The 27,433-nt window shown below is 38.7% G+C and overlaps 1 protein-coding gene across 2 annotated transcripts in view; it reads left to right on the top strand.

The window, feature by feature from the left end:
- LOC126162191 (protein timeless) overlaps nt 1-27,433 on the top strand; it is a 408,622-nt gene that overhangs the window by 319,174 nt on the left and 62,015 nt on the right. For both annotated transcript variants that reach the window (XM_049918518.1, XM_049918519.1), the window contains 3 exons: nt 9,616-9,755; nt 9,895-10,021; nt 21,675-21,749. In XM_049918518.1, the coding sequence (XP_049774475.1) occupies nt 9,616-9,755; nt 9,895-10,021; nt 21,675-21,749 (342 nt within the window). The remainder of the gene's footprint in view (nt 1-9,615; nt 9,756-9,894; nt 10,022-21,674; nt 21,750-27,433) is intronic.

The following is a 27,433-nucleotide window of genomic DNA, read 5'->3' as shown; positions in this document are numbered from 1 at the left end:
GTGCATTTCTTTTTGGAGTGGCCCTCGTATGTCCAAATCCCCTTCTCTCTCCTGTCTCTCTCCATCTCCCCCTCCTGCTTTCTTTGCCCATGTCCTCCTCCTCCTCCTCCCCTTCACCCTCTCTCTGTCCATCATCTGCTTCCTTCTCTGTGTCAGTCTTCTCTTCCCCTGTCTCTGTCACCTTGAGCCTTGTTTATTGTTATTACAAATTCAGATTAGGTAGTAGCATTCTAATCATAAACCAATAAACCATAAATATAACTTTTCTGTTTGCTTGCAGTGTTCCAGTATTGTATATTTTGTTTATACATTTATGTATTAAAAAGTATATCGTCCATATGTTTCTAAATTGTTGTTACAGTAATGTGCAAAAATCTGAAGTAAATCAGAAATGTATATTTTGAGATTTTTGGTAACAGTGCTTTTAATTTATATGAAACACACATATATTTATATATTAAAGAATTAGGCACTTAAAAAACTTCAATTTTAAAATTGAATGTTGTGCCAAAATTTCAAAGCAATTGGTGAAGAACTTTTGCATATTTTGATCAAAACAACATTTACATTTTTATAATGTATCCCCTTTTATTACATACATATATTACATATGTACCACATAGTGTTCCAGTAAGTATATGAAAACACATGGATATTCAGATGCAACATTATATCAAACTTTCAAAGCAGTCCGTGAAGAATATTCAGACATTATAGGTTTTAAAGAAACAAAGATCTACATTTATACTGACATAGAAAATATAAATGTTCTTAACGGCAAATCTCCAAAAATTTTGACCCATTGCTTTGAAATTTTTACACCATGTTCTATTTTTATACACATTTGTTTTTGTTTCTCTATTTTTTTAAATATATGTAATACATAAATATATATAAATTTAATAATAGGGAAACATTGCTACAAAAAAATCTCAAAAAGTTGCAGAAACATGTGTTCCACATAATATATTAAAGAATTAGGTACTGTTACCTAAAAACATACATCTGTAGCAGGAAAATTTCATAGCAATGTGTCAAGTATTTTCACTGGTTAACAATTTTGAATAAACTGTTATTTACATTTTTAATAACGTTTCGACTTTTATTACATATATATTATGTGTGCATTTCGCATTTATTGTTTGCAAGACATCTTCAGTGGCAAATTATTTGGATGTTGATTTACATGATGTGTTCTTGTCCCTTTGTTATAGCTGTTCTTCTGATAAGGGCTATTTGAAATTTCTTTTTTTACATTTCACTGCATTAGGAATAAGAATACAGCATGTGGACCAAAAAATGTGAAATTTGCTACTGAAGATACCTTGCAAAGAATAAAGGCAAAACAAGTATGACATAACAATTGTGTTTTATTCCGTTGTGATAGGTTGTCCCAAAGTAATAATTATCAACATACTACACTCCTGGAAATTGAAATAAGAACACTGTGAATTCATTGTCCCAGGAAGGGGAAACTTTATTGACACATTCCTGGGGTCAGATACATCACCTGATCACACTGACAGAACCACAGGCACATAGACACAGGCAACAGAGCATGCACAATGTCGGCACTAGTACAGTGTATATCCACCTTTCGCAGCAATGCAGGCTGCTATTCTCCCATGGAGACGATCGTAGAGATGCTGGATGTAGTCCTGTGGAACGGCTTGCCATGCCATTTCCACCTGGCGCCTCAGTTGGACCAGCATTCGTGCTGGACGTGCAGACCGCGTGAGACGACGCTTCATCCAGTCCCAAACATGCTCAATGGGGGACAGATCCGGAGATCTTGCTGGCCAGGGTAGTTGACTTACACCTTCTAGAGCACGTTGGGTGGCACGGGATACATGCGGACGTGCATTGTCCTGTTGGAACAGCAAGTTCCCTTGCCGGTCTAGGAATGGTAGAACGATGGGTTCGATGACGGTTTGGATGTACCGTGCACTATTCATTGTCCCCTCGACGATCACCAGTGGTGTACGGCCAGTGTAGGAGATCGCTCCCCACACCATGATGCCGGGTGTTGGCCCTGTGTGCCTCGGTCGTATGCAGTCCTGATTGTGGCGCTCACCTGCACGGTGCCAAACACGCATATGACCATCATTGGCACCAAGGCAGAAGCGACTCTCATCGCTGAAGACGACACGTCTCCATTCGTCCCTCCATTCACGCCTGTCGCGACACCACTGGAGGCGGGCTGCACGATGTTGGGGCATGAGTGGAAGACGGCCTAACGGTGTGCGGGACCGTAGCCCAGCTTCATGGAGACGGTTGCGAATGGTCCTCGCCGATACCCCAGGAGCAACAGTGTCCCTAATTTGCTGGGAAGTGGCGGTGCGGTCCCCTACGGTACTGCGTAGGATCCTACGGTCTTGGCGTGCATCCGTGCGTCGCTGCGGTCCGGTCCCAGGTCGACGGGCACGTGCACCTTCCGCCGACCACTGGCGACAACATCGATGTACTGTGGAGACCTCACGCCCCACGTGTTGAGCAATTCGGCGGTACGTCCACCCGGCCTCCTGCATGCCCACTATACGCCCTCGCTCAAAGTCCGTCAACTGCACATACGGTTCACGTCCACGCTGTCGCGGCATGCTACCAGTGTTAAAGACTGCGATGGAGCTCCGTATGCCACGGCAAACTGGCTGACACTGACGGCGGCGGTGCACAAATGCTGCGCAGCTAGCGCCATTCGACGGCCAACACCGTGGTTCCTGGTGTGTCCGCTGTGCCGTGCGTGTGATCATTGCTTGTACAGCCCTCTCGCAGTGTCCAGAGCAAGTATGGTGGGTCTGACACACCGGTGTCAATGTGTTCTTTTTTCCATTTCCAGGAGTGTATAATAAAAGAAATATATTTAAAAAGAAAGATGATGAGACTTACCAAACAAAAGCGCTGGCAGGTCGATAAACACACAAACAAACACAAACATACACACAAAATTCTAGCTTTCACAACCAACGGTTGCCTCGTCAGGAAAGAGGGACGGAGAAGGAAAGACAAAAGGATATGGGTTTTAAGGGAGAGGGTAAGGAGTCATTCCAATCCCGGGAGCGGAAAGACTTACCTTAGGGGGGAAAAAGGACAGGTATACACTCGCACACACACACATATCCATCCGCATATACACAGACACAAGCAGACGTTTGTAAAAGAAAGTTAGACTTTAGAAAATACCTACAGACGTGTGCACATGTACTAGCATTGTCAGTATTGTTCACTGTTATCAGTGTTTTTTACTGTTATTGCTTTTTACTGTCATTTATGTTATTACTGTCATCATTGTTTTTCAATGTGATCCATATCTAAATGTTATACGTTTATGCTGTAATTAGATAACAGAAAATCCAGGATGGCCACAGTCTCCGCCCCCAGCAGCCAGAGACTGTGGTCATGTGTGTGTGGGTTGCATCTGTGTGAATGTGTGTGAGCATGAGTATGTTGTCTATTTCTGATGAAGGCCTTGTTGACTGAAAGCTCAATTTCTGACAGTCTTTTTGTTGTGTCTATCTGCGACTCAGCATCATCACTGTATGGTGAGTGATAATATTGTTATGCTGTAATTAGAATGTTTATGGAATATTACGTCAGTTCTTGGAGAAACATAGACACATTAATAAAATGAGAACACAATATTAATGTTCCACAATAATATTTATTTAATAGTCCACTATGAACTGTCTTTCAGCTGCTGAGGTCATTGTCAGAAAATGTAATACTAAACACATAGTCCACACAACTTCAATGGGAGATCAAAGCTGTACAAAGATTGTTGCACAAAGATATGTGACATTTGTTTTGTATCAATATAGCCATAAAATGTTACATATCTTTTTACAACAAGCTTCGTACAGCTGTGAATTCTTGCTGAAGTTGTGTGGACTATCTGTTTAGTGCCCTAAGAAGCTGAAATCTGGTTCATAACAAACTATTAAATAAATATTGTTGTGGAACATTAATACTGCTTATTCAAGTTATTAGTAGTAATTAGGATATTTAAGGAAGGGAATAATTGTTTCAAATTAAAAATTCATGTGGGAAATAATATTTATTATGTGCCATTAGCTACAGCCATCTGGTGGCGGGCATGCTTACTTTTTAATGTGTTGCATGGCGAGAGTCAGTTTGGCTATTAATGTTGATTAAGTACTCTGACTTGATACTATGGATCCATAAGATATGTCATCAACTTATGCATCACAGCAATTATTGTAAACATTGTTTGTATAAAAGTTTGTTCCATCCTTTTAATGTTAGTTCTCTGTACCATAGATTTGATTTGAAGATGCTGTTAAAGTGAAACTTGTGATCAGGTGCAATAGTAAAAGGAATATAGTGACCAAGACAATAGTGTATTATCGAGCCAAACATGGTTGCAGACCCACTAAAACATGTTTTGTCAGAGGTAACGCAATATGACATGAATGCTTCTAGATGTCCCTATCTCTGATTGATGGGATAGGAAATGCCTTTGGTGGGACCAGAAAAAAGAAGAAAGAGTAGGGTTTAACATCCCATCACAAACAACGTCATTAGAGATGGAGCGCAAGCTTGGATTTGGTAAGAAAATCATCCATGTCTTTTCGAAGGAAGCACCCTGGCATCTATCTTAAGTGATGGGAATGAATTAAGATGTGTTGGGTGTGTGCGTAAGACAGGTCATGCACCAAGGTCTTTTTCAGGGATGTGGCCCATATGGCAAGGGGATGTGTTTTATAGATTTTGTCAACAACAGAACACCTTTTTTTGGAGAGGTGGGAAGGATTCTGAGAAGGTTTTCTTAAATTCAGGAAATAATAAAGGACAGCTAAAGCTTTGGCATAGAATGTGTGTTCCTGTAGAGGATGATATTGAATAATAAGGAGTGTGTGCCTTTTCTATCTGGAAATTTTTAACTTTGCCAGAATGAATATGACACTATTGTGCAATATAAAAGGAAAGTTCTGGCAGAAAGGAAATAATTTAGGAGTAAAGGAGATCATTCATCAAATATCAGAGGCATTTAGTCATTGACAGGCACACACAAAAGATAATGGACGGACACACACACACACACACACACACAAACACACACACACACACACACACACACACACACACACACCTGTGTACTTATGTCTGGTTCTTGGCAGCAGCTTTGTCATCAATGCCTGCTAACTTGAAATTTGCTTTACTGTTATTTCTGCAAAATCAATTTTGTGCATGATGAAATGCATGATATCAATGTTTTTAATGCAACCTCTGAACCTATTTGTCATTGGTAGGGCAGCTGCACCTTTATTGCTCCACTACAACTTAATTAGGGCATGTTATTGAGAAAGGAAAAATATTTCTAGTTGTTGCATCCAGAATGCTTCCTGGCAGGTAATGGTTATTGCCATGTATCCAGCTTTTGTTGTAGAGCTGTTCCTTGAAACTTTTGCACCTTGTGACTTAAACAAGAAACTGGTGGTCAGTTTCCTATTTTTATCATCACCAGCCCATCCAGCATTACTCTGTCCTGTGATGTTGTGATCCCAATTTTTAGAAAATGATTTTTTGAAATCTGTAGTTCTTTTTAGATGTCGGAGCTTTCTGTTTACAGCTTGGGTTCTTCCCGCATATGTAAAACTTGGCTTATTATCAAATTGTGCACCCATTAAACTACCTATTGCCTCTCTTTATGGGGCATTCTTCATGGTAGCCCTTTTTCTCTCTCTTTGAAATCATTTTCTGAGTTAATACTTGGTTATTGTCTAGCGGCGTGGATACTGATTTACAGTTTTCCATGTTATCCTGTATTTGACTGAAAACTGATTTTTAATAACGAGTCTGTTCCACTCATAAAAGTCAATGTAAGTAATTTTTGCCCTATAGATTGCAACTAAAATCAGCATGTCATCTACGTTAACAATGAAGACAAATATTTCTGTTCTTTGCTTTTTTCTTGTAAACAAAGCAGTCATCTGTGGATTTCTTGAAATTTAAACATATTAGAGTATTACTAGATTGGCGTTCCTATAGTGTCTACCTTGTATTATGCCACAGACTGTGTACTTAAAGTCTTTTAACGCTTTTATCTTTTACTGCTTTTTAAAATTGAAATCACATGTGCACTTCAACATAAGTGCTGATGCATTGGATTTCACATACCATTCTTTATGTATGATTTCACCAGATGCTGGTAGTGTTAAAAATGTTTACTGACTCATTACTTTGAAAGACTTTTTCTGCTTGCCTTGCTTTAACTGCAACAATTCTTTAATGTGCACTGATATTCACTGCAGTTGTATCACCTTGTTCCTATAGGAATGTGGTGTGGATTTATTATTTCTTTATTATTTCCTAGGGGATCTACATTCTTAACATTTGAACTGCCTCATGCATCATGCTTAAGCTCCTGTAGTATCTGTTCTTTATGGAACCCCCCAATTATTGAAATATTGGAGTCCTGTCTGCCCATTATTATTGGTTTGTCACCGTCAGGCAACCCTACTATTACATTAAACCCTAACCACTCCACTTTCACTTTTGAAATTAAGACCATTCAATTAGTTTGACCTCTGAAAGTTCTTTGATATGTATTCTTCCAAAGACAAACGGTTCTGCTTTCCAGTTGTTAAGAATGTTCTTAGCAGTCCTATATTTTGGCCAAGTTTCACAGACTTATTTTAATTTCTCCAATGCTTCTTTCACAGTTGATGTATTCCATAGACACACATAAGTAGGAGGGCCAACTGACAAGATCAATTAGCAATAGCAGTACACACTTTAATCTCATGGTGATCTTACCCATTATGCACTGCCAATAAGTCTTTGTGTTGCAAATAAGTTTTTATAGGAAACTGTCATGTGTCGTAAGTTTCTCTTCCTTTCTGTTTCTCAACTAATGGCAATAAATTAGCACATAAAGTAGACATAATTCCATCATTTTGTATCAGAGATAAACGTGGTATCCTTTACTTCAAATAAGTTGCTCTTCTTTTTTTCTTTTTCATCTTCATGAAAGGAGTACCGTTTGAAACTAAAAGAAATTATTTGTAATCAGTGGAGATGTAGTATAATCTACTACACAACATAAAAGCTAAAACGTTTTCAGAAAGCATCCATAGAAATAGCCATAACAACAGTGGCAAATTTGGACTTTTTAGTAGGGGCATGTTGTAATTTCCAAAAAGACTGGCTAGACAGCATAAAGCCAAAATAATGTTGCAGCAAATACCAGTTAGCTGGCAGTATGGTAAAAATGTCATGGAAAGAAGTTGGGTCATCAAAGAAAACTTCAAGTTTTAAAAATGGTAAGTTATGAAGCAAAGATGGTTAAGTTCCAACATCACATCTATAGCTAGGTCCTTGAGAGGAGCGCAAGCTTGGACTGGATGTTAAAAGGGTGGGAATTCACCACAACCTTTGCAAAGGAATTGTTCCAGCAATCTCGGTATGTGAATACAAGAAATCATGAAAAATCTAAATCTGCATGGCTACATTAGTAAGTGGCCCAGCTCTCCTCAAAAGAATGTCAGTGCCTACAATATCAGTGGGAAGTTTCAGCCTACTCTAGGTATATACAAACAACATTTCATTTGTTGTTAAGCAAAATATAGACTATCAGGCATTCAAAATAGTCCCCTGGAACTTACTCAGAATATCCTCCAAGCAAATTTACACTCGCAGATGCCTAACAATAATTAACAAATGGATTGTTACACAAAGGAAATTTTTTTTAGGTCATCTGGGACAAACACACTACACAGTCAGATGCACACAGTGTCTTTTTAGGGAACTTGGGTTGGGAAGAAACTGTAAAAATTTTATATATTTAACCTAATACTGCATTTATGAAGAAGTTTCGTCAATACATTATTGGAAATTATACCATGCTTCAGGGCTTACCACTTCTAAATTTATACCCACAACCAGTTTACCATTCAACATTGGTTTTATATATGTATGTATTTATTTATATCTAAAAGGAAAGATGATGAGACTTACCAAACAAAAGCGCTGGCAGGTCGATAGACACACAAACAAACACAAACATACACACAAAATTCAAGCTTTCGCAACCAACGGTCGCCTCATCAGGAAAGAGGGAAGGAGAGGGAAAGACGAAAGGATTTGGGTTTTAAGGGAGAGGGTAAGGAGTCATTCCAATCCCGTTACCCTCTCCCTTAAAACCCAAATCCTTTCGTCTTTCCCTCTCCTTCGCTCTTTCCTGATGAGGCAACCATTGGTTGCCAAAGCTTGAATTTTGTGTGTATGTTTGTGTTTGTTTGTGTGTCTATCAACCTGCCAGCGCTTTTGTTTGGTAAGTCTCATCTTTCTTTTTAGATATATTTTTCCCACGTGGAATATTTCCCTCTATTATATTCATATGTATTTATTAATTTATATCTAAAAAGAAAGATGATGGGACTTACCAAACAAAAGCGCTGGCAGGTCGATAGACACACAAACAAACACAAACATACACACAAGATTCAAGCTTTCGCAACAAATGGTTGCTTCGTCAGGAAAGAGGGAAGGAGAGGGAAAGACGAAAGGATGTGGGTTTTAAGGGAGAGGGTAAGGAGTCATTCCAATCCCGGGAGCGGAAAGACTTACCTTAGGGGGAAAAAAGGACACGTATACACTCGCACACACACACATATCCATCCGCATATACACAGACACAAGCAGACATTTCTTTCTTTATTTATTTTTTTTGTAAAAAGCACCAGTCAGCATTTATGGAAATTTATCAGCCCAGTTACAATTAAGAGTCCTTTAACAAGACTAAATTATCAATGTTGATAACATTCCACAAAAGGTAGTGGTCAGTCATAAGTTAGGTTGCATTTCAGAACCTCATTTATAGACGAGATACTTTTTTAAGGTAAATGCATAGAAATTATATGTCAGTACATTATATAATTTTAAAGTGCATCATATTAAAGTACCAAAAATATGCTGATATTTACATCACTTACTATTACTTGAATTGGAAAATATTAGTATAATCAATTTACCTTCACATATCCAAATAATCATGAAAGATACTAATGTGCTGCCAGCTGGTTAGGTCTGTTACATTACAATTGCACCGTCACACTTGGTGGCATAGTGAGTCAATACAACTGTATGTTTAAAGCTTCACTATTTCGCAATAGAATATTTACATCAGATTACTGGATTTTCATGTTTTATACTTTATTTAATTTTCAAGAACCTTTAAGAAATGCCAAATGTGCTAGTTGTCATTGTTTCACTCAGTCAGTTATGCTAGTCTTCTCCTTTTTTTCATTTTTTCTCTTCTTCAATAAATAGGAGAACAACATATTTGGTTGCTTGGGTCTCTGTCTTTCTTATGCATTTATGTATTATATTCAACACTCTTATGATAAAGTTCCAAAAAATGTGGAGGACTAAGAAGTTTATTTATTTATTTATTTATTTATTTTTAAATTCTCTTCCAGTATCCATCACATTTGTGGTAATAGTCATTTCTGTGTGATGACTAGTTTTGGACCATCACATCCATTTTCAAACTATAACTTCATTAGAAACTTGTATTTTTGGAAGCTTTTATTGACTCTCATATGTGTAATTCTTTACTTTAGTTGTATTTAAAAGGTTTCCTTGTATTTAAAACAGGTTTGGTCTGATTTAATTGAATATGTGATCCACAAATTTGTTAATGTTCCTAAACAAACTCCAGTGGCTCTTCATCTATCATCTGAACAAAATGTACGAATGAAAGACTCAGAAAGTATTAAAAGTGACAAAGATACAGGGTAAGAACATTTATCAGTATTTAAGATAACATATGTAGTCTTTTACCTAATATCTATTATTCCGTGATAAGAGAATAAAGATACATCATAATAAATTGCCTAGTGAAATCTAATGTGAATTTTCATCGTTGTGCTGCAGGTGGTCAAAGGATGAGAAAGATAATTTATACTGGTACTATGTACAGAGTGCAAGGAGTTCTGATCCCTTTGGAAAGATGAAAGAAATGTATAATGAAAATGGATCTATCAACAAAACTAAAATTGATGTAAGACAAACAACAATTTTGCCCTCATATAAAATTATCTCCATTTTTACATTAGGTCATATTCTTACAAATGTAAATGTTAGTTAAAGATGAGAATCTAGTATAGTTCAAATAATTAACTGGAAATAAAGTTTTTGACAGGGCTGTTATCTTAAGCATAAACTTTCCATAAGAGCAGAGAGAGAGAATTTTTTCAGTACGTTGTAAAAAAAGGAAACATTGTCACATTAAATATTTTTCAGATATTAAGCTTTGAAAATTATTCTTACATGAATTTTATTTTTGGCTACGACATAAATTAAACATGGAAGAAATGGAGGTTAATTCAGCTTACTGAATATTAATCGTAATTTATAGGTTACAAAATACTTTAGCAGATGAAGTGCAAGTAATTTTTGTGTCAGTAAAGATCAATGCTTAGTGTCAATCATATTCCCTGTTACCCACTGATGTGGAAAATATACAGGAGGGATCACATTTATTGTCTAATTTTGAATTTCATCATTAACTTTAGGGAATTAGTATGTTCGTGCTAGTTATTTATTCTCCTTTCATTAACATACTTGGTTGAAATGTTAAAATGGATTTTTGATAGAATTGGAAAATAACAGCCAACTAGTTTTCAGAATTAAAGGTTTATTAACCTTTTACCATGGTTTCCATAAATATAAATTTGTCTTCTTCAGAAAGATAGTAGACATCTAAAATCATGTATTGACATGCATGGATGTTGAAGCTATAAGGCTAATAAATAAATCATGTTTGTAGATTGTAGAATGTGTGACACAATATGGGTAATTTTTCTTGAATAGTCATGATGTTTAGCCAGTGACCTAGAAAGTGCCCTCCAAAAATACACCGGGTTTACATTTCCCTCTGGTTTGAACTTTTGAAATTGATTGGGAAAACTTATTCCATTTCCCAGTTGCAATTCCTCAATTAGCTCTCCTGACAGTCTGCTATTGCTCAGTAGTTTTCATTTATTCATCTCCTCTTTCATTCTCGTGAGCTCATCCCAGAATTTCGGTAATTCCTCCCCATGCCTATCTGAGAGGACTGCATACTGTGTTGTACTGACAGTTGATTCAACTTTCTTTAGAACCTTCTGCTCTATGAAGTCAGTTACATGATCCTGTAAACTAGCAAAGGTGGAAGCAAAAATAATCCTTAAAACTGATTCCTTGGTTTGTCCTGGTACTGTCAATCTCGATTGTGTGTCAGAGATCTGTAGCTCTTCCATAAAATCTTGCATTCCTCATGTCATTATTTAACTCATGAAATTGTTCATCAACGTTCTTTACTTGATTGCGCCGTTTATGTATCTTGTCGTGTTACTCCCCAGTTAACGTCTTTTTCACAGTTTGCAACTTTGTAATTTTAGCATTTATCTCTTTCTCCTCTTGTCAAGATGCCCTAATGTGTTTCTCTAAACTTGTTTTCATCTCACCAAACTTCGTTCATAAGTTAGTAACACATGAAGTTTGAGCTCCTATAGTTGATATTTCATTCTCTAAATCCACTATAGTGTTATTGAAATCCTGTAACCACTCAGGGACATTTGTTACTACGCCTTTGGTAACCTTTGGCATGCACTAACAAAATCACTATCACACAGTTCTGATTTGATGTTTACTTCTGCAGCACCACAAAGACTCAGTATATATCCAAAAATAGAAAACTTTGGTCTCTCAAAGCTGTTGTGCTCCCAGTAGCAAACACATGCCAAACCCAACCACCCCCGGTTAGTTGTCTGTGGCTGACATTGGAATTAGCAGTGCTGCTGACACATGTGTTCCACTTTTCTTTCCACTTGTGCACTTATTTGTTTCATTAATGGAGTCACTGTCCACTGTCAAGGGATTCAGCAATTTCTCTTTGTAATATTTACTTTTTGTAGAATTTGTTGATTTTCTGTGCAAATGACAGTTCATACACTGCTGCAAATCCAAGCTGTTGCCTTCATTGCTAGGGACAATGATGTTGTGTTCTGACAAAACTTTTCTGCTTTGATCTTTTATTTGCATTTTAAATCAAGCTTATTTCTTTTTCTTAATAAAATCTTCTTATTCGCCGGCACAAACTTGCCTAGACATCCTGTTTCAAAGGGCACCAGAATGGAATGTAATGCACCTTCTGTTGTTCAGGTGCCCTGTGGAGGTAGATTTTATAGGCTACAAGCTTTGTGATCACTGTTTCTGCTTGACTGGACCATGTTGCTATGTCTTGAGGCAGCAGACTCTCTTCTCGAAGTGCCAAGTCCATACCAGCTAGAAATCTCAAACACCAGTCGCTACAAAATAAATTCACAACTGCTTCTTTATCACAAATGTATTTTACCTTCAACATTACATTCCATGTAAGACTTCACTATAGCAAAGCTTTAACAAAACTCACAATACACATTCCTCTTTGTCATTTAGCTACACCTATCTTTTATGAGTGTCCCTTGACAAGTGACATCATGACCATTGTCTTGCATGACATTTAATGTATTCACAATTGCGAATAATGACAACCATCAGCATGAGAATGGAATGACGGTAATTTAAATTTGTGCTGGAGTGGGACTCAAACCCGGATCTCTTGCTTATTGCGAGCGTGAAATACATTGCGAATACATTAAATATATTTCATAATGGCTCTAGTCACCGAAGTGCCTGTTCATTTGGACGTGCATGCATGTCCACTTGCACTTTGCATCATAATCAGAATAACACAGGCACTGCAATATCATATTTTCTTGCACTATGGGGTTCTGTGGTCCCCAGTGAATCTCTGAGGTGGGATGGCATTTTCATGGAATAACTTTCCCGATGAGCAGGTGTCTCCATGATGTGGGCAGGAATCCAGGTGCCCACCACTCCTGCCTTTGCAGATACACTACATCCATTTTTGCTCCCATGACATGCATAAAAGAAACAAAATTTACCCCACAATATGAGGCCCAAAACAAATACTTAATTACTAAAATAACAAAAATGCTTCTTCAAGGTCATAAGTATCCTTCTTCGCTTAGAGAGAAGAGTGAATAACACACCACTTTTCCCAAAGTGATATTGAATGCCTCAATGGCCAGCCATAGGCTGTGTGGCAGGTGACCTGTGGCTACGTGGAAGCAGGTGCCATGGTGTAGGCATTTATGATACCACACTTCTACCCCTCATATGCTTTACTGTGGTGGTGTACTAAGTGGGGCCACAACAATGATGAGGGGGCCAAGCTGGAGGCAGAGAGATGAGGTCAGACCAGGAGCTGGATACAGACATGACTGATTCACATTCCAGCATTTGCTGCGTGGGCCCCCAGAAAAACTGGAAGGAAAACCAGAGGGAGAATGCAGCTCCTGCCCATCCTGACATTGACAATCCTGCAGTGGCATAGGCAGGTCTAGGTCCAAGGGCATCTTAGTAAATGCTGGTGAAGAGGATGGTGATTTTGGCTAGGACAGCAGGAGGAGCAGCATCCATGGCATCGACTGCAGCTGAAACTGCACTGCAAGTGGCCACAGTACCATAGGCTGCAATGTGAGGCTTGCAGTGGTGGAGGGAGTTTCACTGTGTCTGAGGTGACGCAGGCTATGAAGGCTTCAGTGGATGTGACACGGGGGAATCACTCCAGTAGTGCTATGTGGCAGATACGAAACCCGCTTAGGATAACTGCCATGGGAGAAATCATCTCCGGATACAGTCTCTAGAACAGAAAGGCCTGCAGCAGGATCAGGAACAGCATGAGAGCACAGGTGAGTCTGAAGTCTGTGATGACGGTGTCCTAAATAACATTGTTTGCTCTGCCCACCTACCTGACAGTAATACTGGGTTCCCATGAATGATCACCGTTAAAGACCCTGAAATACACGTTGGCATTGGCCCGGAATTTTGAGGGATCTGGAAGAGTGCTCAGGGACTAAAGGAGATACAGGAGGTGCAGTGTTGTCGAGTGAGACCTGCCATACAGATGTTCAGCTAACAAATTATCACCCTGAGGCTCGTACGGTATGTTGATAAGAACAGGAGCAGAGCAATTTCTTTGGAGTGGAACTGACTTACCTTGGACATCTGCATTTTGAAGGTACACACAAATTGTTCCACTTGACCATTAGGCTTAAGTGAGAAAGGTGCTGTTCTGATGTGTGTGATGCTGTTGGCCTTGCAGAAAGCCACAAATTCTGTTGAAGTCAATTGTGAGCCATTATGAGATACAATAGTAGTAGATAATCCTTCTTGGCAGAATATAGATGCTAGAGCCCAGATAATGCTGGCCAACACTGTGGAATGCAGAGGGGCCACAAAAGGAAATCTGAAAAAAGTGTCCACCATTATAAGCCATCGCAAATACCAAAATAGCCTTGCAAGATTGTCAGTGCCAATTGAAAACCTTTTAGCATGGAGCAGGCAGGTTCCCATCACATTCTTGGCAATACATGATCATTTGTTCAATATCTTTGTCCATCTCCAGCCACGTGCAGTATTGCCTGGCCAACTGCTTTTGACAGATGATGCCTCAAAGTCCTTTATGAAGTAAATCCAAAACCTGCTGCCGCAAAGATGCCAGGATCAGCACTTGGGTCTGGAATACAACCCCACTTTCGACCAAAAGGCAATCTACTGGGAAAAACAACGCAAAAGGAGCTGAAGGGTACTGCCCTACCCTGTGGACCTGGTGATTTGATGGTGGTCAGTCAGAGAGTTAACCACTATGGTTTCATCGGTCTGTTCAATATGAAAGCAAGCACCCTCAGAAGAATCAAACACAGCATCTGATTCGACAAGAATGTGAGATAAAGTATTTGCATTTGTATGGCATGCTGCTGGGTGTTGAAGTATTTTATAAGTGTAATTGGCCAGGGTAAGCACCCAATGTTAGAGATTTTGTGCCATCTGGATGGACACAGGTTTGGCTCGATGGAATTTACTGGTGATGGGCTTGTAGCCAGTTCAGCAGAAAAAATTCCATACCTAAAGATACTGATAAGACTTGGAAATTCCTTAAATGATTGCCAAGTATTCCTTCTCTTGTTGATTGTAATTAACCTGAGATGTGTTGAGCAATTTCAATACAAAAGCAATTGGATGGTCTATGGCATTGATCTTGTGGATCATCATAACTAAGCAAGATTTATTTTTTATTTTTTATTTTTTTAATGCATGGAAAGCCATTACTTGCTGAGGCAATGAGGCAAAAGGGACATGCTTCTCTCTGAAAGCAAATAAGGGGGTCATGATCTGAGCAGCATTAGGCATGAAGTGAAGATGTTATGAGATCTTGCCAAGGACAGCCTGGAGTTCCCCAAGATTCTTCAGAGGTGGGAACTTCCAAATAGCCTCCAAGTGTCTGGTGAAAGGTTAACACCACAGTAGTCAATGATGTGACTGATGTATTCGATATGGGCACATGAGAATTCACATTTCTCCTGGTTGCATCAGAGTCCTGCATCAGTGAGGGTTTTGAAGAGACAGACTAGGTTCCAGAGGTGCTCCTCTAGAGTCCTGCCAGAGGTGATGATATCATTCACATAATTGGAGCAAGAATGGACTTCAATGACACGTCGCTCTAAAAACTGTTGGAAGATGGCTGGAGTGGAAGTGCTGCCAAAGGGTTGATGCTGACACTGGAACAGCCCAATATAAGTGTTGATGATGTGGAAAGATTTTGTTGCATTATCCAGAAGAAGTTGCAAGTAGGTGTCCTTGAGATCGATCTTTGAGAAGAACATGGCCCTTTGTAATTTATCCATTAAGTGTAGCTCGAATTGGACATCCTGGGCAAGGGAGAGGGTACAAATCCACAACAGACTGTGCATTGACAGTGGAATTAAAATCTGCACAAAGATGTAGTTGTCTATTGGGCTTTCTGATGATGATAAGGGGTGATACCCATTGACTGGCAGTGGCTGGCATGTATATATCTCAACTCTGCCTCAACTTCCTCCTGAATGTTGTAGGGGGACACCTCACGCTTTGATGAATCACAGGTGGGCTGTATCTTTCAAGATAATGTGGGCAAAAAAGTCTTTTGCCTTACCCAAAGAGTCCTCAAAAAGCTGACTGCATTTGTCACAGAGCTACATGATGCTGTTGCAGAGACGGTGGGAATTGATCATTGCTATATTATCTGGGATTTGGAGGCCAAAAATATTAAAGATACCGAGGCCAGATATTTTAGGACTGTTGTAAGAGTGAAGTATGTGACTGGAATTACATTTCTTGTAGATCTGTACTACATCTGTAGAAGACATATGCCCAGGAAAGTGATGTGGTCCTCATTGTATGTAGTGGGGGCCTGTTTTGAGGTTCAAGCTGTGAGTAGCCAAGCTATTTCAGACATGCACCTATTGATAATGTACCAGAAGCCCCAGTATCCAGCTCGAACTGGACATTCTGGTTCTGAATACGCAGCAGAATGAAAAGTTTCTGTGGCTCACATACAAGCACCAACGGATGTTGAGAGTGACTGACAGCTTAGGATGATTCCTGCACAGTGTAAATGCTGTAAAAGGTTTGAACCAGGAATGACTCATCACAAACCAACTGGTTCAGGAGTTCGACGTCATTGACATCGACCTGATGGACACCATGGCTTCAGAACTGTGGGTGGCTGTGTTAACATACGCATCCTGTAACATGTTTGAGCAAACATCTTAGATGTGACCAATCTTTTTGCAAAAAAGCTTTTGATTTGGCAGATGTAGCACTGAGGGCAGGATTGCAATTTGTCACTGTTATGTAGCCATTGCAGGTCTGCCATAGGTTGTTTATGGTGCCCAGCAGAGGCAGAACCCGTATGTGGAGAAGACCAATGTGTCTCAATAGCACGCATCACAGGTGGCAACAGTTCCAGCTCTGCAGTATCAAACAATTCGTGTGCCTTGATTATACGAATTACATCCTCAAGTAAGGGGTCCAGTAGTTTGAGGAATTCTGCCCAAAGTTGTGAATCAGTAACATTTTGAACAATAATGTTCCACAACATGGTATATGCATACAGTTTACAACAGGGACATACTAATTTGTAGGTGCGAGTCAAGCCCCAAAACTCCATGAGCCACTCTTGATGGAACATGGCAGGTTGGAACTTCATGTGAAAGAACTAATACCATGCAACAGTAAGCACTACCTGGGAGTCTTGAAGAGCAATCAAAAAGATGCTTCCCCCCAAAATGTAAAGCTCGACACCATCTGCTCCAGAAATCAAACAAAAATTGTACTCATAAATGAAAAGCACAAGTTTGCTTTTGTTCTACAATATTATTTTTATTGTATTTACATTGAAAACTGTCTCTTCTTTTCTAATTGGTTGTGTATCACTCTCCATGTTTCATACCTCTTGATGCAGCCTTGTCTAGTACTAATTTTATCTTATTTCATTAGTTTTGTTTATTAATAGGAACTGTTATGTAGGCATGCTATTTCTATTTTGTGCTAAAGGTTTTCCTGTCAACTCCATTGTTATTTATGTACTGTTCAGTTTTTACTATTTCATTGCAAAGATGTTACTCACTGTATGTTTCTACTTCACTCTAGATGTGTTACTTCTCTTCCAATGTTGTCTGCTAACATTTAACTCATTTGGTGATAATACTCAGTAAATGTCTGAAGATGGCCTTGTAAGCCAAAAACCGGTTATTATTTTAAAAAAAAAGCAATAAAAATAATATTGTAGAACAAAAGCAAACTTGTGCTTTTCATTTATTATTATAATGTTGTTCTACCAAGAACCGATGAAAGATTCTGTTAATATCAAAAATTGTACAATGATACCCCATTGGAGATGATTAGACTCAGAATTGGAAAGCAAGGATGTGCCTATACAACAACCAGCCTCTGTCACCAATAATTTGTTGTAGCCGTGAATGATGGAACAACAAATAACAGAAAGTGTGAGTAATCAATGAGGTTTATTCCTCTACAAGTAAAGACAGGAAAACTGAATAGAGCAACACTTCAATAACTGAACTAGCATTGCCTCTGGTATGGTGGTCAGCAAAATCTATGGATGAACCAAATGGCTTGACTGTCAAGTAGAAATAATTCCTGTATAGTCTAGTCCCAGGATAGACGATAGTCCAGACAAGGGCAAACAGAATGGTGTGGCACCTAGTTTTCAGCAACCGTGAAATCCAAGACAGTACTGCTGAGTGAGGTACTGTGCACACTTATAAAGCCCTGGCAGTATAGGATTTTGCTCGCCATCGATGAGTTGACAATGGTGTGGCAAAGCGTGATTGGTGTAATACTGGCATGCAGCTATTTGACATGGGTGCACTGGAGGCAGCTACATGCATGGGCCATGTCTGCGCAGTCCAGCTGGAAGGCAGTGCGTGTGACCCAGGCATGGCTGGCTGTAGGCCATGTGACCACGTGGTGGCAGGTACCATGGTGTTGGCATTGATTATACACATTATCATATAATATAAATGTAAGGGCTATGGAGTCATTAGAAATCATTGGTGAAAGCCTGAGACTATGAAAATAATGGTTTTGTTTGTGATAAAATACTGCTGGTCATGATTTTTCTTTATTTATCTCCTGTGCGACACTTTTCAGAAATAATTTCCATTATCAAATGTGTTTTTCATGTGTTATAGCTTTTATATGTGATGTTTGTGATATGTGAGCTTCTCCATTATTTTAGCGCCTTTATTGTGTTTATACATTACAGTAAAGGCACCAGAATAGCACAGCAGCTCACATATCACAAATATCACACATAAAATCTATAATACACAGTATGCACTTGATAGTGGGAATTATTTCCTGAAATACAATGTATAGGAAATAAATAGAGGAAAATAAATGTCATTTATAACAAACAAAACCACTGATGGAAGTGAAACGTGAGTGACAAGATTTGCCGACAAGAAGATAGAACCTTTTTAAAATTGTGATATTGAAAAATGCTGAGGATTTGAAGGGTGGCTAGGATAATTAAGAGAGAGGTACTGAATTGAACTAGGGAGAAAATTGTGGCACAACTTGACTAAAATAAGGGACTGAGTGATGGAGATAAGTGTATGTGCATGGTAGGGGAGGGGGGAGATGTGGTTTTGAGTATTGACAAATGTTAGTTTCATCTGTATTCACACTTTCCACTTTTGTATTTACATGTGACCATCCCAGTAAATTATGTTGACACAGCACAGGAAAAATAATCAGATAATGAGATACGGTAATGTGAGTAGACATTTCTTAGAATCCATGATGAATCTTTCACTCTGTGATGGAATGTGTGATGTTTCAAAATTTTCTGGAAGATTAAAACTGTGTGTTGGACTGGGATTCAAACACAGAAACTTGCCAGTTGTGGGCAATTCTCTTACTGAGTGAGCTATCCACACAATAAAGATCATGTTCCAGGTGCATTTCCTGGTCCAACACTGTTTTAATTTGCCATTATCAAAAGCAGCACACACTCCACTGTAGAGTCAGATTCATTCTGGAAATAATCCTCATGGCTGTGGCTAAGCCATTTTTCCACATTATGCTTTCTCCCAGAAGTGTCAGTCCAGCCTCTGTGAAGTTCAGAAAGTATGAGAAAACTATTGGCAGAAACAAAGCTGAGAAGACAGGTCATGAGCCATGCTGTCAGTAAGAGAAATGACTATGAAAAGCAAGGTCCTGCTTTCAGGATGGAGTCTGGCTCACAGTTTTAATCTGCCAAAAAATTCTTAGTAAAATTTTCTGTTTTATTCTCAGAGAATACAGTTTCTTTGGAGAAACATCGGCATTTATAGTTTTTACTATCCTGTTTTCTACCCTGAAAAGCACTTTTGGCAATGAGTCCAATGTTAGATTGTGTTGTACTGTGCATAGAAAGAGCTAGATCTTTTTGAGGACATGTGAAGGATGAAACTTTTAAGTATAATGTTCTACTGTTCATATTATCCTCCTCTCTCAACAAGGAATTCAAGAAACGAAGGATGAAAATGCACTGGGTGAACTTTACCTCAAGTATTACAATAAAGGAACAGTGCCCTTGTAAGCACACACTTTGTTTCATTGGGCTAGCTTTTACAAGGTGTGTTAGAAAAGTAATGAGACTAATTTTTTTTGCCTGCCAAAGTTTTTATTTATTCGGCAGCTATACATCAGTGGAGTTGTTATTCCAGTCTTGGTAGCAGCACTGAAAGGCTTAAACTGGTAGGCCTTTAACTTGCCAGTCACATTCTTTTGAATGTTCTCAAGTCCCAAAATACATCATTTTAAGACATTTTTCAGTTTTGGGAAAAGAAAATGTCACAAGGTCTCATATTAGGCGAATAGGAGGGGGCAGGGGGCTGTGGAACAGCAGTAATGCCTTTTGAGGTAAAAAAAAGTCCATGATAGAAGTGGCCGTGTGACATGACGTGTTTTCATGATGCAGCATCCCCTAGTCTGCAGTGTCAACTCTCAATCGATTGAACCTTTTAAATCAACATTGTCTTGATTTTGGGTTTGCTCATTCAAGATTTGTGGTTGAGGATGTCTCAGTGTGCCACTCCTCACTTCACTGCTTTGTCTCTAGATTGTACTAAAAATCCAGAATTCATCATATCACTGAACCATTTGTGGTCATTGGCAATCTTCCAAAGAAGATCAATGCACAGGTTTCTTTGATAGTCCTTTTGCTCAGCTGTGAGGTTTTTTGGCACCATTTTGGGACAAACTTTCACATGTTATTGTTAAACATCGGCCTGATCTCAAAAGTGCACTCACATTTTTGATGATGTTTTCATTGAGTTTTGAAATTAAACTTCTCCCTGAGAGAGGTTCACTTTGTTCTTGGCCTTCCAAAAATAATATTTGCCGGTGAAAAACTTGTGCTTTTGATAGGGAATGTTCCCCATAGATCTGTTTCAACTTTTCAAAGGATGCATGAGCAGATTGCTGAAGTTTAACACAAAACTTGATTACAAAATGTTGTTCTAAATTCCTCTGTTCCATTTTTTGTAACACGCAGTAAAAACACAATGTCACTGATGGTGCTTTCAAAAATCACAGATGGCTGTACAGAGCTGAAACTCAGCCTGAACATCTGGAAGAAATGAACACAGTTAGAACAAAACAGAATTGCCAGGTTGCTTGCAGTGTCAGCCTCAGTAGTTTTCTCATACACCTTGTATGTAGCTTTACACAGAATAGCTGTCTGTATACTGAAAACGTCCAAATCTGATTAATATATGTTAGAGTTTAGGAGAATTCATACTTCCAAGTTCAGATATTGTATAAATTGTAGAAGTGAATAATAAGGTAGTCTTTTACTTTGTTTTTGAATATCTGGAGATTTTCAGTTTCTTTTCTGGTGATTAGTGTGTTCCTGTGCACTAGAATATAAAACTCCATCCTGAACTTAAAAGCCAAAAGGCCATAGGGAGAGGATGAAATTCAGATCTTTTACATTGTTTATGTTTTAAAAGGTAATTTAATAGTATAAACAATTGAGTAGCTCAAATAACTCTTTTGACAGTTACATATTGCATCATAAAATACTTGCAGTCCTATTTCAATTTTTCATTTCCTCTTGCAGAACAACTGATTCATTCTTTTGCATGTGTGTGTCAGTTTTTATAGTTATAAACACAGCACTAATGTTTATAATGCTGCATAATCTGTTACTATTTTTATGAGAATCTTAGTAATATTTCTTTTACGAAAATCTATTCAATTTTTCTCCCCAGATAATACGACAGCTGCTTACTCAGGATATAATTACACAGAAGCAGTTTGATGATTTCATGAAAGCAGAGCATGAGGTAAGTAAATGAACATGATAAACAGTAGAATAAATATTTTGCATTAGTACTATACATTTTTATATGAGTATTGAATAAGTGACATTGAAATAAATACTCCCAGTACTGAACAACTGAGGACTGCTCGAGACAAATAAGGACCAAGCTGTTTGGAGTTATTTTTAGATTTTACATCAGATTTGTTATTATTAGCTTCTTTCCTAGGTCATATTTATTGATAACTTTGGTACAGTAAGTAGTCCCATGAGACTGTAACAGAGTTCAGTTCAATCTTTTTTATAAGAAGGATCCAAAATATCAGATAAAACATCAATGGGAAGGCAAATATAAAACTTAGATTTGTTAGAAGGAGTGTGATGCTTTTGTTAAGAGAACTGCATACAAGATGGTTACCTATTTTAGAGCACTGCACCAGTGTTTGGCATCTTTATAAGGTGTGCATGATAACAGACATTGAACAAATTCAGAAATGTGCTTCTAGGATCATAGCAGAGCAGTGTAGCCTATATGAAATTGTGGCAGAGAAGCTCAGGCAGTTTAATTGAGGATATTTACAAGAAAGGTTATATTATTCTCTCATAACCTTGATGACTACATTGAGAGAACCACTGTTTTGTGGGGTTCTTGAGTATAATATGAGAGAAATTAGGATGCGTAGAGAGACATATACATAATCATGTTTCCCCTTCTCAGTATGCAAATGGAATAGGATAGAAAGTCACATATACTGGCACATCTTTGTATCATCCATGATGGTGTAGTGATTATAATTACAAGTTGGTAACATATGGATAACTAATTATATTTCTGCCTCCTGCAATCAACATTTGACATTTGTGTTTTCTAGAAGGTTCAGAGACTTATTTACTTATGGGATACTGCAGCTTACTGATATATGCAGTTCAGTTCCATGTATACCTTTGAGTGTGATCAATAAATGTGCACTCAGTGTGAAGTTTTGACAGTGTTTATGAAAGGGATAGATTGCTACTCACCACGTAGAAGTGATGTTGACTCACAGGCAGGGGCAATAAAAAGACTGCTAAACATGTAAACCTTGGGCCAAAAGGCCTTCTACTAAAGTAGTCAACACACACATACACACACACACACACACACACACACACACACACACACACACAGACACACACACACACACACACACACACACACATACACACACACACACATTGACGCAAGCACAGATCACACGTATATATGACCACTGTCTCTGGGCATGTGTGAGTTATGCTTGCGAGAGTGTGTTTGTTGTCTGCTTTAGAAGAAGGCCTTTTGGACTAAAGCTCACATGTTTAGCATTATTTTTATTGTGGCTATCTGCAATTCAGCATCTACCCTGCGTGGTAAGTAGTAATATATCCCTTCCATACTATTGTTATTATTCCATCCTGGATTTTCCATTGTTCAATGTGAAGTTATAGGCCTTGTGATGATGCTGCTTTTTGTAACTGGTACTTGATTTCAGATTCTACATACATAGATTGGTGGAAGAGCTGGGTATCACAAACATCAACATTGCCATCGCACCCATAACAGTATGGGGAAGCTGTCATCCTCATGGACAGGAACTAGAATACAAACAACACATTCCTCCTAGATTCTACATTGTCAATGTACCAATGGACACTAAAGCATAAGTGAGTCCAGCTGTGTTTTTGGAAGATGCTGCCCAGAATCCAACAAAATGGCTAAAGAAATTCTTTGTTTGCTAGATACAGTAGATAGGATGTGTCTCACATATATTTTTGCTTGATTGGTACAACACAGCAGTGGTTTGAGAACAACAAAGAGAAGCTTAAGAACTTGGACAAATTTCTGATGGAAATTAAGAAAATATTGGTGACAACCAGCAACAGGTCAACATTGCTCGAGAACAGCTGACAAATAGAGCCCAGTGCCAGGGAGAGACAACACAGTACTATACACAAAGTGTTGTGGCACTATGTATCACACAGTGAATGAGAATATGAGGAAATCTGACTAAATTTCACGTCTGTGAAGGATGTCTATCAAATACTTCTTTTGAAGGATGTCACCACAAGAGAGGCTTTCATTAAATGGTTCCAGAACTTTGAGACAATGCACCAGGTAAATATGATGAAAGATGTTTGAAAGGCTTCAGAATGTCATAGTGATGGCTGTCATGAATGATCATCAAGATATTGCATAGCTCATACAGGAAATAGTAAAAGAAGAGGGTTTATGACATCTGTTACTGTCAAATTCCAGAGAGCCAGAAATACCAGTGTTAACTATTGAGCACAGCAAAGAGGTTTGTCTGTCTTTGACATCAATCTCTACAAGACAAACCTACAATGAGAAATTAAATCACAAACTCTGGACTTCTGCCAGCTCCATTCCCACTCCAGGCTGGACTATGCTTACTAAACACCATTGACAATAGGCAACCGGCAGGGCCCCAGACCTTGGACCCCCCCCATCTGGGCAAAGCACCCACAGGAAACCATGGAAAACTGAGAGTGAGGTCAGCCAATCTGGCTTCCACTACACAACATCCTAGTTCCTCAAAAACATAGAGAAAAGGACTACAGGGTGATATTATTCCATTGTGAATGTCCTGCATATGCCACACACTACTAGGAAGAAAGAAGACTGTTCAACACTGCAAGATGTAAAGAACAGGGCAGTTCTACACTCATCATACAACTGCAGATGATGCCAATTTGTGGGACAAAGCTAATAGCTCTACCCTGATCAAGGTCATTGTCCAGTGTGCCTCAGTCATTCTGTATTGCCATCCATAGGTGTCATCAGTTTTCATAGACATCAAAACTAGGAATATTAAACAAGTCAGCCATCTATGGAGGTGAGCCCATGGTGCACAAAAATCCTCCATAGATAACCATTGACAAGGCATCAGGAAATGAAACTGATGTTGTCACTAATGATCAACTTGTCTAGGTGGTAGTCATTGTCTGTGCTATCAAATGTTTATTGTCTTATGTTTGGAGATCCAAAGGCTCAATGTTGCAAACGGAAAATACTTCCAGCCAATGGGGACCTATATTCTGGGAATAGTGGTCAATGAAAGAATGCAGTGCTTTGAATTTGTCATTTTCTGAGAATGTAACTGCAGTGTTATACTTGGATGGGCTTTATGCACGTACCACAGTCAGTCATAAGCTGTGGAAGAGTGGAGCTCCAGATTAGTGAAGTTATTTTGACAAGATTCTTTGTGATTGTCTACCACTTTGGACTGAATTATAGTCAACCATCTGGATGCTTTGTTAGACTGTTATACTCTAGACAAGTTCAAAAAGATACTCAACCTCAAAAAAGTGATGAGCATATTCATTACAAGTGGACAAGGAGAGCTCTTGACCACCACTTGCCATAAACAGTAGCAACTCACCTCTAAGTGTGTGTGCAAGGGGTAGGCAGAACTGTCCTCCTGGTAGATCCACATAATGCCTTCAATGAATCATATTAAGGTATCAGTACCGACTAACTGTTGCAAGAATCTTCTACACAACCAACTTGAGGAATAATGTTGGCACATGTTAGCCATTACGTGTCAGTTTTTGGTCACATTCAACTCCGGAGAGAAGACAAGGCAATCCACACAACCCAGAGTGAAGCGCCATCTCGACACTGGGGAAAGGGTGGTCTCTCAATTAAATGGTGCTCATTTGGATTGTGTCCAGCTCAACAGCGGTTAATTTGAAAGGAAATGGAGAAGGTGCTGCCAGTACAATGTCATTCATTCATTTTGTTCTTTTGAAGAAGGAAGGTGGCACATAGTATTTCTGTATTGATCACCTGGGCTGAACAAAATCACTAAAAGTGATGCAAAGTCATTGCAATGAATTGATGACACCTTAGACTGTATGAAGAGAGTGAAGTAGATATGCAGACTGGCTACTGGCTGATCAAGTTTGGAGAAGACGCCTGGGAAAAAAACAATTTTCAAAACACCTAATGGTTTTGATAAGTTAAAAGTTATGCTGTTTGGTTTAGTGCATCTTTGAATGCATAATGGACAGACTGCTTAGACATCTTAAATGGACAGAGTGTCTTTTGCTGCCAGGATGACATTCTGTTTCCTCAAAAACATCTGAAGAGCATTTGAGACATTTGAAAACTGTTCATGACACATGTCTGCACCTAAATTCAAAAACGTGCCTCTTTGGTCCACAAGGGAACAAATTCTTGGGGCATGCAGTTAACAGATATATAGTGCATCTGTTCTGACAAAAAATGTGAGGCATAACATATTTTACGCAAGGCCCTGCCACTATAACAACTGCTGCAGGGAGCTACCAAATATTCTTGAAGCTAAGAGCAATGAAGATCTTTCTGTGTCCTGAAGGAGGTACTGACATCTTCACAAGTGCTAGCAATTTTTGGTGAGAATGCTGAGACGAAACTACAAACTGAGGCTAGTAGTTTTGAGATGAGCGCAGTTCTTACACAAATACAGGGTGGAACTGATAAAGTGATCCCATGATTCCTTATGCCTCCTGAATACTCTCCAAGCCCCACAAGAATTATTCTCAGACTGAGAAACAGTATCTTGTGGTATGGGTAATCAATAAATTACAACCCTCTTTATGTGGCAGACCATTCAAAGTAATGACTGCCCACCATTCTTTGAGCTAGGTGATGAGCCTGAAATATCAATCAGCACAATTGGCAAGATGGGAGACATAACCAGATTTTCTGTAGAAGATTTGATGTTGAAGTATGGAGTATCTTGTATAATGACCCTGCCTAGGATTATTACACATATGAAGTCTGGCCAACAATCTCAAGGTGGAAGAGGAATTTGACTTCCCAGTGGCAGAGAGAGTGGAAGACCCATCAAAATATATCAGGTAATGATTGTACACCACTTCAGGTGTGGCTATCAAAGCCTTCTGTTTCTCCATGTCAGGGATGTTCTGAACTTATCTTCTTGGGCTAACAGCCTCAGTTGTGTAACTGGACGAACACTAGCCATCCCAAAGAATTTTCCTTTTAACTCAAGGAATGGATCACACAATTGAATTATCAAATTCAGATTGACTGAGGGGGACATTCTCCTGTCGACCAAAGTTGACCCATGCAGCAGGCGTTTGTATTCCGGGAGATCAGCTGAAAAGTGGGTAAAGGAAGATTCAGAGCTCCCAAAGCCCTTGAAAATTTTAAAGTATTTTGGAGTGGAGACCATAAATGTACAGACAATGACCAAGACTATGAAATGGGACCTCCTCTTTATAGATAAAAAATGATTTACATAAACATGCTGCAGTCAAAACTCATTGAAATAGTAAAAGTTCAGATGGATGGTTTAACTTTGGTAGTAAACTTTTTCTTCCTCAATATCCAGGTATTCTTCATAACAATAGGATTTGGATATATATTCCATTCGGTGTGCTAAATGTATTGAGTAAAAGATATACCTTTATACATTGTATTACTTAAAGCGACACAAGTGGTCCATTGCTAATATTAGGTCTACAGTGAACCCTGAATGCCACAGATGCCACTCTTATATATATTTTCAAATAATTACGTGGCAGTTATTATTATAATTTTTAGATATTATAGTTAAAAATTACCGTGTTATGTTAATCTGACATATGTACAATTTTTTCAATATTATCAGTTTTTCTTTCTTTTACCCAGGAAGTACCTTTTGATCACTAAATGTATTGTACATT

This window comes from Schistocerca cancellata, chromosome 2 (genome assembly GCF_023864275.1).
Source record: "Schistocerca cancellata isolate TAMUIC-IGC-003103 chromosome 2, iqSchCanc2.1, whole genome shotgun sequence".
NCBI classification, from domain to species: Eukaryota; Metazoa; Arthropoda; class Insecta; order Orthoptera; family Acrididae; genus Schistocerca; species Schistocerca cancellata.
This window is presented reverse-complemented; position numbering and strand designations above follow the sequence as displayed.